At 66.4% G+C, this 12,227-nt stretch overlaps 1 protein-coding gene across 1 annotated transcript; it reads left to right on the top strand.

Moving 5' to 3' along the window:
* Positions 1 to 2,989: 2,989 nt before the first annotated feature.
* SMIM42 (small integral membrane protein 42) lies at positions 2,990 to 4,616 on the top strand. The gene is made up of 2 exons (XM_072814493.1): positions 2,990 to 3,029; positions 3,182 to 4,616. Exons 1-2 carry the CDS (start codon positions 2,990 to 2,992, stop codon positions 3,478 to 3,480), a joined length of 339 nt encoding a protein of 112 aa, XP_072670594.1. The 3' UTR covers positions 3,481 to 4,616.
* The last annotated feature ends 7,611 nt before the right edge of the window (positions 4,617 to 12,227 follow it).

Raw genomic sequence — 12,227 nt, 5'->3', positions numbered from 1 at the left:
TGCTTGGCCGTGTCCTGCAGGTTGGAAACCCGAGCAGGGAGCATGAAGGAGACCAGCAGGCCTGGGGGGCCATCGAAGGCCTTCGGTGCCCCTTGAGACGTGAGTTGGGGCAGCCGGTCAAACCACAGCCCTGGGGAGGCCGCGGACTAGGACCTGAGGAGCATGACAGGTAAGGGACGGGGAGGCCCAGCCTGCCGCAGAGCCGAGAGGAGCCCCAGAGGTCTGCAGCCGGGAAGCAGAGGACACACGGACGAGGATGCTGACGGGCCTGGGGCTCGGCTTGCGGGGGCGGAAGATCGGACCGCACACTTTACACGGTGACTACACGGTGCATGACTCCTTCCTCAGTGAAGACGCTAAAAAATAAAAGAGGACAGCGATGACGTGTCCTAGTGGACGCGGGGAGGAGGGGCCGGAGCGCCGAGCGTGTGTCCACGGTCACTTTCTCCGTCAGCTCCTCAGACAGGTGAGGGACGTGGGCAGGTGGTCGGCAAGGTCCCGTGCCCGTTTCCCGGGGCTGGAATCAAGTGCTGTGCCCCCTGCAGAGGCTCTGGGGCAGCGTCTCTCTGCCCGTCCGGCATCTCCTCCTCCTCCTCCTCCTCCTCCTCCTCCTCCTCCTCCTCCTCCTCCTCCTCCTCCTCCTTCTCGGCGGCGTGTCCGTCTCTCCTGCAACTCGCGTCCTCCTGTGTCACGAGGGCGCCTGTGACTGTGTTTGGGACCCAGTAGGATAAGCAGGAGGGGCACCTCCCCTCCAGGTCCCTAAGTCCACCCACCTTCTGCGTGACCGTAACACCCCCACGTCCCAGGGAACTGGCACAGACGTCCAGGGAGGTCGTCCCGGGGTGGGGGAGCCACTCACAGACCCGGAGGAGAAGCAGCTCAAGGAAAGCTGCCCGGCCCTGTATCCTCTCTCCTCCCCGACTCTTATTTAAAATGACCTACATTTGTGTCCCGTTTTATGGTTGAAAGGTCCTTATGCCTCATAAGCTCCTTCCAGTCCCATAAAAACCAGTACGCGTTGCATTACTGCTTTAATTCCGTCCGTGAGGCATAGGTGGGGGCTCGGGGAGACGACGTGACCCTACGGAGGCCACAGGCGCCGCACACATGGAGGGCTGTGCTCCGACAGGAGTCCTCCCGCTGGCACCACCTGCCCACCTCTCGAGGTGGCTTCGGGAGTCCCGAGGCCCAGCGGGGGAGCTGCACCTGGAGCTCACGAACACCACGCGTTTCATGTAAAACGAGCGTAAGATGACTCCAAGGTGGGGGGCGGACGGGCTGGGCACCTGGGAGCCAAGGATGCACATGGCGGTGGGTTCCCTGGGCCTTCATTTTGTCTCGTACACCGTGGGTGGGGTGCTGGAGAAGCACTACGAGGGGCGTAGACCAAACAGTCTCAAGAAAAGCCTGCGGGGCTTTCTGTAGCCAAACCCTGGGGAAAGGGCAATCCCGGGAGACATCAAGGTCTTAGACCATGGTTGGCCTACTCGAGCCAAACGTGGTTCCACCCCCACCTGTGAGCAAAGACCAACTGGGCATCCCAGGGCCCCACTGTTGCCCAGCTGGAGTGAGGCGCCCCTCCCCATGCCCCACCCCGGGTGGGGGTCCCGGGCTTCTGCATTTGCCCAAAGGTAATGGGGTCCCCACTCAGAGGTAGCAAAGTGCCCTTCCCGGTCACCTGGGGGCCCTGAGGACCCTATCCACCCAGCCGTCAGGCGTCACCGGTCTCCCCGACCCTGCGCTGATGAGGTTAGGCAGAGAACTTGGACCTTCACCCCTGCCTGGCGTTGATGTCACAGGAGCCCCGCCAGAACAGGAGAGCTAAATAGGATCCAGAGTCTCGGAACACCCAGATGTCCCGCAAGCAGAGCCGTACGGCACAGCAAGAACCACAGGAAAAAGTCTGATTTAAAAAAAAAAAAAAAAAAAAAGGATGCTAACAGCAAGACGGTGCAGAGACTGGACGTACCCAACAAGGACTCTAAAGAATCATAAAAATGCTCCAACAAGCAGCTATGAATAGTCTTGAAACAAAGAAGAAGCAGAAAATCTCAGAGAAGACGTTGATGACACAGAAGGAGAACCACCTGGAAACTTTGGAACCACCCAGTAGGATCACCAAAGTCAAAGATGGCCAGGATGGGTGCGGAGGGGCCGGGGAGAGCGTCTGCGGCCGTGAGGACGCCGCGTCCGGCTGAGCAAGGCCGAGGAGCGGTCGCTGGGCGGGCAGCGCAGGCCTCCTCCCGCCCGCGCGCCCTCTGGGTCGTGCCCGACCCTCCAAGCCCAGAGCCCGGCGCTTCTGGACGCGAATTCCCACCTATTTAGAGGAAATACTTAATGAGGTCGCCCGGACAATGGAGGCGGAGCGGGGTGCAGCCCGCGGGAGGCCTGTTTTCCGCCCCGTCTCTCACTGGGAGGGTGTGGACACCCTGAGTCTTCACGGCCTAGGGCGATTCTGCGGCGCTTACGGGAACCTCCGCGGGTGACAAGCTGCCGTAGAAGTACACGCTCATGCTTGTTCTGACGCCCGCTGGCTGGTTTTGACTTGGTCCTGTGTTGCACACAGTCGGCCCTTGGGGTGCACGGGGTCTCTGCTATCTCTGCAGCTCCCTGATGCGCGGGGTCTCTGCTATCTCTGCAGCTCCCTGGTGTGCGGGGTCTCTGCTATCTCTGCAGCTCCCGGGTGCGCGGGGTCTCTGCTATCTCTGCAGCTCCCGGGTGCGCGGGGTCTCTGCTATCTCTGCAGCTCCCGGGTGCGCGGGGTCTCTGCTATCTCTGCAGCTCCCTGGTGCGCGGGGTCTCTGCTATCTCTGCAGCTCCCTGGTGCGCGGGGTCTCTGCTATCTCTGCAGCTCCCTGGTGCGCGGGGTCTCTGCTATCTCTGCAGCTCCCGGGTGCGCGGGGTCTCTGCTATCTCTGCAGCTTTCTGCATGTCTACCGTTATGGCCAAATGAGAAGAAGAACAATAAAGGGGGTTCGGGGGCGCCCTCATGCGCAATCGGGGAGCCCTTCCCGACCTGGAGGCGGGGCGTGAGGGCTTGTGGACTAGAACCTTTGATTCAGACCCTTGCCTCCCGCTCAGGTGACGTCACAGAGCCTCAGGCGCCCCACCCACCACCTGGGGTGCATCCATCAAGCCACCCCGTGACGACATCCATCCCAGGGCAGCGGGCGCACGTGAGCACCAGGGCTGAGGACGCGGGGAGGGGCCGCCGGCCGTCTGGGGTGTAGCCATCGGGGCAGTCTGCGTCCACACCCCTCGGCTCCCCATGTCTTCCTACAACTCCCAGCCTTCCTGTGGGACAAGGGCACCCTCGCCACCGCCATAGCCGGCCCCGCCTACCTGGTGAAGGTCCTCTCCTTCTCTACGCTCTTGATGACACTCGTCGTTCTCCTCATCCTGGTCTGGAAAGTCACCAAAGACAAAGGCCCCGCGGTCAGAGCGCGGAACCTGCGGAAGGAGGGGACCTCGCTGGCATGAAGACGCAGGGGCCCTGCCGTGGGCGCCCCTGAGGGCCCGCCCGGAGGCTCAAGGGGTGGGGGGAGCCTGCGCCCCCGAGCCCCTGCCTCCCTCGCCCTCCGCCGCCGCGGCCTCCGGTGAGGCGGCGCGTCCCTTGGTCCCCTGTCCGGGCCGTTCCCGGGTCCTCTCTCTGTGGATCTCCCAGACGGAAGCCGTAAATGGCTCTGGGTTTCTGCGTGAACAGAGAAAAGGGGAGCACAGAGGGCCACACACGGATGTCGAGGCCCGGGTCCTGTGTCAGTGGGGCGGGCTTGCCTTGGGACGGGCGGGAGCCCCGGGGCGCCCACGGCTCACGGCCCGGCTCCAGGAGCTCGCCGCCCCGAGTCCTGGGCCGCAGGGTTGTCGGACTCCGGGAATGTCCCGTTCTAACCTAGTGACTCCGTCCTAAGCGTCGGTTCCCGAGCATCCAGCGAACTGACCCTCTTTGCAAGTGGCGTCCGAGTTCAAGGGCCCGTGCCCTGGAAATGCGCAGTCTCCCTCGGGCTTGGGTGGCCCCCAGGGGCATTTGACCATTTGCCCGGAAGGAATTAGCAGGGTTTTGGGGAAATGCCTCGGTGTCCAACCCCAGCGTTAAGCCTCCCCCTCCCCAAGAGCCCTTGCTGTTGCTTAGAACCCTGGGGCCGTGTCCCGGGTCTCTGACCGTCCGCTTCCCCTGGAATTGGGCTGCGAATCTGCATCTGGACCGTGGCTCGGCCATGCGGTCCCACCTTCACCCATAGACGTTAAGGAGCCTGGTCACCTGGTGCTGATGACAGGCCCGGCTCAGCGCCAGACCCAAGGGGGGCCCACCCGGGCCAGCAGGGCTCCCAGCTGTCTGCTCCGCTGTCTCAGGAGACGTGGCTTGTTCCATGGTCCGTGAGCTTCGGCGGGGACGGAGCACGGTGGGCCGGCAAGGTGCCCGGAGACCTCAGGGCAGAGCAGGACGCGCCTGTCTCTCCTCTGCACGTGGGTCCCTTTCTCCGAGGCTGTTGGCATCGTCTCCCGCCGCTACTGCACCCCGACTCCATCCAGCACGCCAGCTTGGGAGGCAGAGGGAGGGGTGGGGCCTTGCCCTGAGTGTGCACGGCTTCCACGCGCGGCTCAGGAGGAGGGCTCCGTGGGGGCCCGAGCGCGCCGCGGGGTCGGCCGCAAGGTCCTCGGCACCCCGACCTTCGCCGACCCGTCTCCCGCCCTGCAGAGCCTGCGGTCAGCCGTCAGATGCTTGCAGAGCGCGTGCCATGGGCCAGGCTGAGTCCCGGGCGGCGGGGCTGCAAGGGGAAGGGGCCCCATCTCCCCTGCGCACTGAGACCCAGACGTCGGGGAGGCGTCACACGCGGGCATGCCTGGTTACAAACCCAGACACGCGCTCCGGCCTTACGGGGGGGGGGGCGTGTGGGGTGTGAGTGTGGAGCTGGCCATGGGCCGGGCGCCCAGGTGTGCACGGGAGGCTGCGCGGAGGCCGACCCTCCGGAGCAAGACCAGCACCGCGGGGCCGTCAGGGGTGGAGTTGGTTGTGTCCATGGAGAAGGACGGACAGGGCTTCTAGAGCAGAGAAGGACGCAGGAGGACGGAAACCCGAGGGCGGTGGAGGGGTGGGGGGTGCATCTCGCAAACCCTGGAGGGCAGGTGGCCCCAGCCGCTAAGGCCCTGCGGTCAGCAGCCAAGTGCGAGTGTGACAGGCCGCTCCCTGGGGCCCTCGGTCACCCCTGCGCCCCCCAAACGTCCCGGTTCACGCGCCGACCGGCCGGGCTGCACTGCAGGCCTAAGGCCACCCGATGGCAGCAAAGGGCCAGCAAACTGGGCCTGGGGGCCACAGGAGGCCGGGAGCCTCCCCCTCAGGCAGGACAGCTGGCCCCAGCCCCCCGCGGGGACGGCCACCTCTCCCCAGGAACGAGAGCCTCTCGGGATCTCCCGGCCCCGAGTTCATCCTTTTTAAAACACAGACAAGGAGCACGAATCACAGGCCAGCTCCGGGCAGCCGGTCGGTCCTGCCGCGGTCGGGAAGGCCGCTGACCCCGCGGCCGGGCAGCTGAGGCCGGAGCTCAGAGGGGCGCACAGCCCCGCGGGACCACCCCCCTCCGCGTCCCCGGCTTCCTCGGCCTCTGCACCTGCCAAGTGGTCTGAGGGCTGCCCGGGCCCCGTGTGCACAGGGACCGTCCAGCTGTCAGAGGGTGACGGGGACCAGAGGGAGGAGGCGGGGAAGGGGCTCCACGGGTGGCTGAGGGCCGGCCTCGGGCCAGCGTGATGTTGGAGACAGGCCAAGGTCGAGTGCTGGTGGGGTGCTCCAGGGGCGGATCCATCAAGGAGGCCTTCCTGAGGCAGGGACATGTTGGGGTACCAGGCAGGATGTGGGGTGCAGGGAAGCATGTGACACGCACGATGGGCCAAGGAGCAGGGAGCCAGCCGGGCCGAGAAGAGAGGACCGGCGGTGGCACGGGCCTGGACGGCCGACGAGGGCTCCCACATCCAAGCAGGAGGAACAGGGAAGGCTCTCGACGACGGAGGGTGACAGCACCATCGAGGCGCAGGCGACAGGACTGGGAGAGGCTGGCTCACGCGCCCACTTCCCGGTCCTTCCGTGCATCTGTGACCTCGGGATTCCCGTTCCCTCCGCCTCCAGTGCCCTTTCCTAGACCTGTCCCTGCTCGCCACTGGCTGTGAGGACGGAGGGAGGCGGAATTCTGAGCTCCGTCTGAAAGCCTCACGGGGACCGACCTTGGACCACAGCCTGTCCCCGCACGACCCCCCCATCCTCATCTCTCCGTTGGAGATGTGGCCGCTGCTGCCCCCAGGGCCGCGTAGACAGCGCGTTCCCCCTGTGGCCCGGCCTGGGACCCGGAGCTGCTGAGCTGGGGTGGGAGGAGTCAGGGCCCAAGGGTGCCCAGAGGGGTCACGTGGGGCGGGATGGGGGTGGGTGGGTGGGTGGGTGCTAGGTTCACCACGTCACCCGGCTGCGCAGCCACCGGCACAGTGAAGCCGTGACCCTCAGAGCTGGGTCCTGGGGTTCTGGGGGCCCCCACAACCCTTCCCAGGGTGGAAGCTGCTTTGCTACAAATATCTCCGTGTTCTTTGCCTTTTCATTTTTAAAAATTTTTAGAGTCAAGCTCTGCACGCAGCATGGGGCTGGCGCTCAGGACCCCGAGCCGGGCCTGGGGCTGGGGTGGGTGGGCAGCTGCAGTCGGTGCGCTAAGTGGCCAGGGTCAGGAGGCTGGGCCCGGCCGCCGCTCAGGTCCTGTGGAGGGCGCCCGAGGTCCCTACTTGCAGGTGAGCAGGTGGGTCCCTAACAGGGTGGATGTGGGGACACCACCCAGCGCACCATGCTCCTCGGGGTCCTCCGGAGCTTCCGAGGGGGAGACCCCAAAGCCCCCGAGGCCGACTGAGGCTCCACGTCTGTCTCCTGACCTGCAAGCACACATTGGCCACCCCGCCCCACGGCAGGTGCAAGCGGGGGGGCAGGTGTCTGTGCGCTCCCAGCTCCGCTTCCTGGGCCCCCGCCGGCGGCCCCCCATCCCCCATGCCCTACCCCATCCCCCATCCCCACACCTCCCCACCCCTACCCCCCGTGGGCTGTCCTATAAGGGCTGGGTCCGGGTCTGCAGTAGGAGCGCCGCAGGCGGTGCGGCCGAGCTGCTGGGTGAGCAGCTACACACAGTCCCCATCCCGCCGGTCCGGCCGCCTCCATGCGGGGGGTGACAGCCCTCCTGGATTGGCCGCGGCGGTGAGGGCCCCACTGCCACCACCCCACGGCGGCATCCCGCCCAGGAGCCCGCGGCCACTCCCAGCGCAAAGAGCACTGGGCATCCCTGGAGCCAGGAGCTCGTCGGGTCCCCCGGGCCTGTCCCAGGAGCTGGCGCGGCCGACTGGGCGGCGGGTGGTGACCGAGGGACGCACCTCTGCGGGGCTCCCGGCAACTGCTGTCCTCCAGGTAGGGGGCTCTCCGTGTTGCCTCGCTGCCCCAGGACCTTTGCATCGCTGCTGCATCCACCCTCGGGGCACCTGTCTTCATTCTAAAGGAAGCGGATCCTAGAAAAAGTCACAAGGGGGCTCCTGGCCCCAGGGGGTCACTCACTTTCTGCACAGATGAGCCTCAGTTTCCCTGGACAGCAAGCCCTTGTCTTTTCAGCCTGAGGATTGGCCCCCGCTCCTTTGGGCCGGTGCCCCCAACCCTGCCGCCGCCACAGGGCCCTGGCCTAGCGAGCGGTGCAGGCGTGGAAGCTGGTAGAGCAGTGCAGGGCCTGGGCAACCGCGCGGGGAGCTGCGGGGGGGCCACAGGGGGAGCCGCAGGGGGAACCTCATGGGGAACGGCCTGGGGACAGCCCGGGGACGGCCGGAGCCAGGCCCACGTGCCCCGCTGCGGGTGGGGCGAGCTGGACGGTGCCCGATCCTCTCCAGGGAGGAGGCCAGAGCAAGGGGGCCATGGAGAACACCTGGACCAGCGTGGGCCTCCCAGGACGGGAGCCCTGCGTCTGCCGCCCCCTCGAGCCCCAGCCTCTTGGCTGCCCCGCCCCTAGAGACCCCGTGTGTCCCTGAAGCCCTCGTGGGTGGGCCCAGCAGGACGAAGGCCCGGGTTCCTTTAAGCCCTGTCTCCCGTCCCCGCGCCATCCACCAGGAATTCCTGTTCGTACAGACTTAAATGTCATCTCCTGCTGTTGATCTGTCTCCTGTCGTTTGGGGTCTTGGTCCCACTAGAAGGACCACGACGGGGACGGGGGTTCTTGCTTCCCGACCGTGAGGAGTCCGGGCGCTTCAGCAGCTGCCCAAAGGGTATGGACAGGTCTGGGATCCTGACCCAAATGGTCCCCGGGGTCCTCTGGGGCATCTGCGTCCAGCCAGGCTCCCGGCTCCGAGCCCCCTGTGTGCACAGGGACGCGGGGTGACACTCAAGGGTGAGGGGCCCCTTTCCTCGAGCGCCTACGTGTGCCAAGCCTCGCCCTCCGCGCTGCATCCCCCCGGGGGCTCGGGGAAGAGGAGCACACCGTGCACACGTTAAAACACGGAGACACAAAGGCTCACAGAAGAAGCAACCGCGCCCTGCTCCTCGGAGGCCTCACGCTCCCCCCAGGAGCCCCGTCCCGCCTCGGGCAGAGCTGGCCTCTGGCGGGACGTGACCAGCTGTGTCCTCAGCTGCACGCTGAGCAGGACGCCTGTCCCACGGGGCTCGCTCGGGACCAGGGGAGCACACGTGGGGAGAGCCAACGCCGCCCTGGGCCTGCTGGCCAGACCCTAAAATGTGGCGGCCCGCGCCGCGAAGGCCAGGGAGCCAGCGCCCGCGTGTGGGGCTGGGGCGGGAGGGACGCGGCCTCCGAAGGCCTCCATCCCACCCGCAGCTGTGGATGTCAGAGCCCCGCAGGAACGCTGTTTGCTTGCTCTCTGGGCATCACCTCTGAGGGCCCAGTGGAGCTCCCGGCCCCGCCCCGGGTGGCCGGCCAGGACGCAGGCAGGTGGCGGCGGGGCCCTGGGGGGGCAGCCCCGGGGGCCCGGGCTCGGAGCGCGCACCCGTGTCTGTGGGTGAGTGTGATGCACCTTCCTGCGCGGCCAGGGCGGCTGCGGCTCTGCCAGGACACGGTGGCCGTCTCAGCCTTCTCCCACTGCCTGTGCTGGGCGGGGTGGTGGGATGGGGGGGCAGGGGGGAGCCGGCTGGGGGCCCCGACCCACCCACGTGGGGCCCCGGCGGCAGCTCTCCTCCGGGTGGCGGATGGCGACAGTGGCTCCCATGCAGGCCCAGGCCTGGGTGCTCCGGGGGAGGCCGGGAGCCAGACCCCGAGCCTGGCGCCAGACTTGGGGTCTCTGCAGCACCCCAGGGCCCGGGGGCCCCAAAGGCGCCGGGATCGCGGCCGTCCTGGGCTCCCAGGCTCCTCCCCACGCTCCCTGCTCCCACTTCTTCGCCTCTTCCCTTCTCTTTCCCATTAAAACCTTTCCTAGTGCGTGACAGGATTTTTTTTTTAACATTTCCAGGAGAGATACGGCAGACGGTATATATAGCCTCCCAACCTCCTCCACTGTGTTTTTTTTTTTTTAATTAAAATGGTAGTGATTTCCACTGTAATCTTGAATTTATAATTATTTTATGTTGACCGGCACGGAAGCTAATGAAAATAAATCAAACCTATAAACATATTAAGCTTGTTTTTTGCTGTTTTTTTGTTCTGTTTTGTTTTGTTTTGTTTTTTGAAAGAAAACCATTCTGTGCTCCAGCCAAGGGAGGCTACGGGTCCATTTCCAACCCTCCGGGAGCTGAAGGGGAGCCACGCCTCCCTCACGGGCACGAGGAGCCAAGGTGGCCTCCCCGCAGCGCCTGGCTGCCGAGGACACGGGCCGCCCGGGTGTTTGTCCGCGGAGCGTGGGGGGCCCCGGCCGCAACCTGCTGTGCCCTGGATCCGCGGAGGAGAGCTGGATGGGGGGCAGGAGGGATCCCCGGGTTCCCGTGGGGGGCCTGGGACCCCCGGAACGGAAAGCCGCCTCATGGGTGGGCCCCGGGGAGGCATCGAGCCCCCCGGACGCTGGAAGGGGCGTCAGGCCACGCGGCCCGCAGGTGCTGACGGGCTGGATTCGGGGCCGCCCTTGACGGGGACCACAGAGTGACCCCAGGATGAGGTACCGCATCAGGTTAGCATCGCAGCAGGAGGTTGGGGGGCGGCTCCGGGGTGAAGGGTAAGGCCCCGAGGGAGCCTGGCTCGTGCCCGGTGTTGGCCCCACAGAGGCTCGGGCCTCGGCCTCCAGGTGCCAGCGTGCCGCGTGTGTCCTGGGTTTGCGGCAGATGAAGGGGGGGAAGATGCCGGCCCCCACCATCCCCCCCGGTGCCCGCACCCGGCGCTGGTCCCTGGCTTCGCGGGACGCCGGCGGGCACGGTTCTCGGGCGGCCGAGTCCTCCCGGGGGTGGGGGGGACCATCCGGGGCGCCCGCCGCCTGACCGCGCATGGGGCCGGGGGCCAGAGGCACAGGCATAAAACCAGGGTTAGTAACCTCGAGCCTGTCAACGGCCTTCAGGTGGTTGGGTGAGCGCGGCCCTGGGGGCTCCTGCGCTGACCGGCCCGGCGGGCGCGTGGGCGCGTCCTCTGCACTTCAGGGGGACGTCGGGCGGCTGCTGCTCGTCAGGACCAGCAAGGGAACGAGGAGCTTCCTTCTCCCGGGGGCGATGGCTCCACACCCATGCGGCCTGGAGCGCAGGCCCCAGGACACAGCCAGGGGAGCGGGGAGGCCGCCCGGCCCTGCGGGGTTTGGGGTGCTGGACGTGGGACCCACGCCCGCCTCATTCCCCCGCTTCTGTGGATGAGGAAGCAGAGACGCAGGAGGTGCCAGTGACCCTTGTCACGCCAGCCGCCCAGTTGGAGCTCCGGGCAGGCCCCTGCACAGAACGTTCCAGGCCTCGGGGCAGCCGGGGAGCCGACTGTGTGGGGTGGGCTTGGCCGAGCCTGAGCCGCGGGAGCCGGGCCCTCCTGCTGCGGGGACAGGATGGCTCCCGGGCCTTTGGGAGGTGAAGGGCCGCTGTCCCCTCCGTCCCCTCCATCCCCTATGGGGAGACCCGAAGGCCTCGTGCTCACCGAGGGGGACCGGCCAGGGAATGCAGAGAGCCCCAGGGGTGAGGTGCAGAGCTGCCCCCCAGTGTTGTGCGGCGGGAAGCACGCCTCCCCCCTGCAGCCTGCCCCCCACCGTGTCCTCCCCACCGCCTCCCCCCACAGCCTCCCCGCCATGGCCTCCCGCTCACAGCCTCCTCCCCCCTGCCCTCCACCGGCCCGAGCCAGAGCAGCAGAGCCAGGGAACCGCAAGGCCACAGCAAGGGTTTGCAGGATCCGAGATACTTAACTCGGGAGAGACCCGCCTGGTGCCTCGGAGGAGACATGACATCACATCACGGCGATGAGTAACGTGGAGGGGATGGGGGCGGGGGGCTCCCCGGCCGGCCTCGCCCGGGGATTACAGACACTGGGCGGAAACTGCAACTGCAAGGAGGCAGGTTCATGCTCCGTAGAAGCAAGAAACGTCCTCCCCTCGGTCCTGCCAAAACAATAGGAAAGCCTGGTTTTCGGAAAGTGCTGATAATAAATCAGCAATAGGGCACGTTCACATCTATTAGGTTGAACCACGTAGAATTGCTGATGCTCGACCATCTCTGACCTAGAAAAACAGCACTTGCGTGCATTTCCTCACCTCAGAGCAACCTCAGCCCTCTGCTGGCCTGCAGGCCCCCGAGCCCCGTCCCCGCCTCCCGCACCCCGGGGCACCCCCAGCGGGTTCCTCGCGGGGCCATGGACCCTCACACCTCTGTTTTGCTGCGGGAGCTTTGCCACTGCAGGTGCCCCTGCCTAGAACATTCTCTCCGCAAGCTGACCTGGGCTCTTCTCGTCCTGTACACCCCCTCGTCCCGCCCGCTCGCCCCGCGGTGTCACCCTCCACACGCTGTCCTCCATCGTCCCCGGGAGCGCCACGGGGGCAGGCGCCCTGTCACCCTGCGAACTCCCCGGGTTTGGAACAGTGCCCGCCCCCCGGTGAACGTCCAGTATGTATATTTGACAAGAATGAAGGACTGATGAGTGTCAACCAGCGACTCGGGGCCTGGAGGGGTCGCATGATGTTCCCAGCGGCTCCGAGCAGCTGCCTGGAGGGGCTGAGGGAAGCCCCAGGACTCAGATCCCCAAGCACAGACTCTCGAGAAGCCGCCCTGCTCTCGGAGACCAACGGTCTTGATGCAGACTGTCCCGAGGCTGGATAAACGCTCCTGCTCCGGGTGC

The sequence above is a fragment of the Canis lupus genome, chromosome 38 (genome assembly GCF_048164855.1).
Source record: "Canis lupus baileyi chromosome 38, mCanLup2.hap1, whole genome shotgun sequence".
NCBI classification, from domain to species: domain Eukaryota; kingdom Metazoa; phylum Chordata; class Mammalia; order Carnivora; family Canidae; genus Canis; species Canis lupus.
The sequence above is the reverse complement of the archived record's forward strand: the minus strand, read 5'-3'. Positions and strand labels throughout refer to the sequence as shown.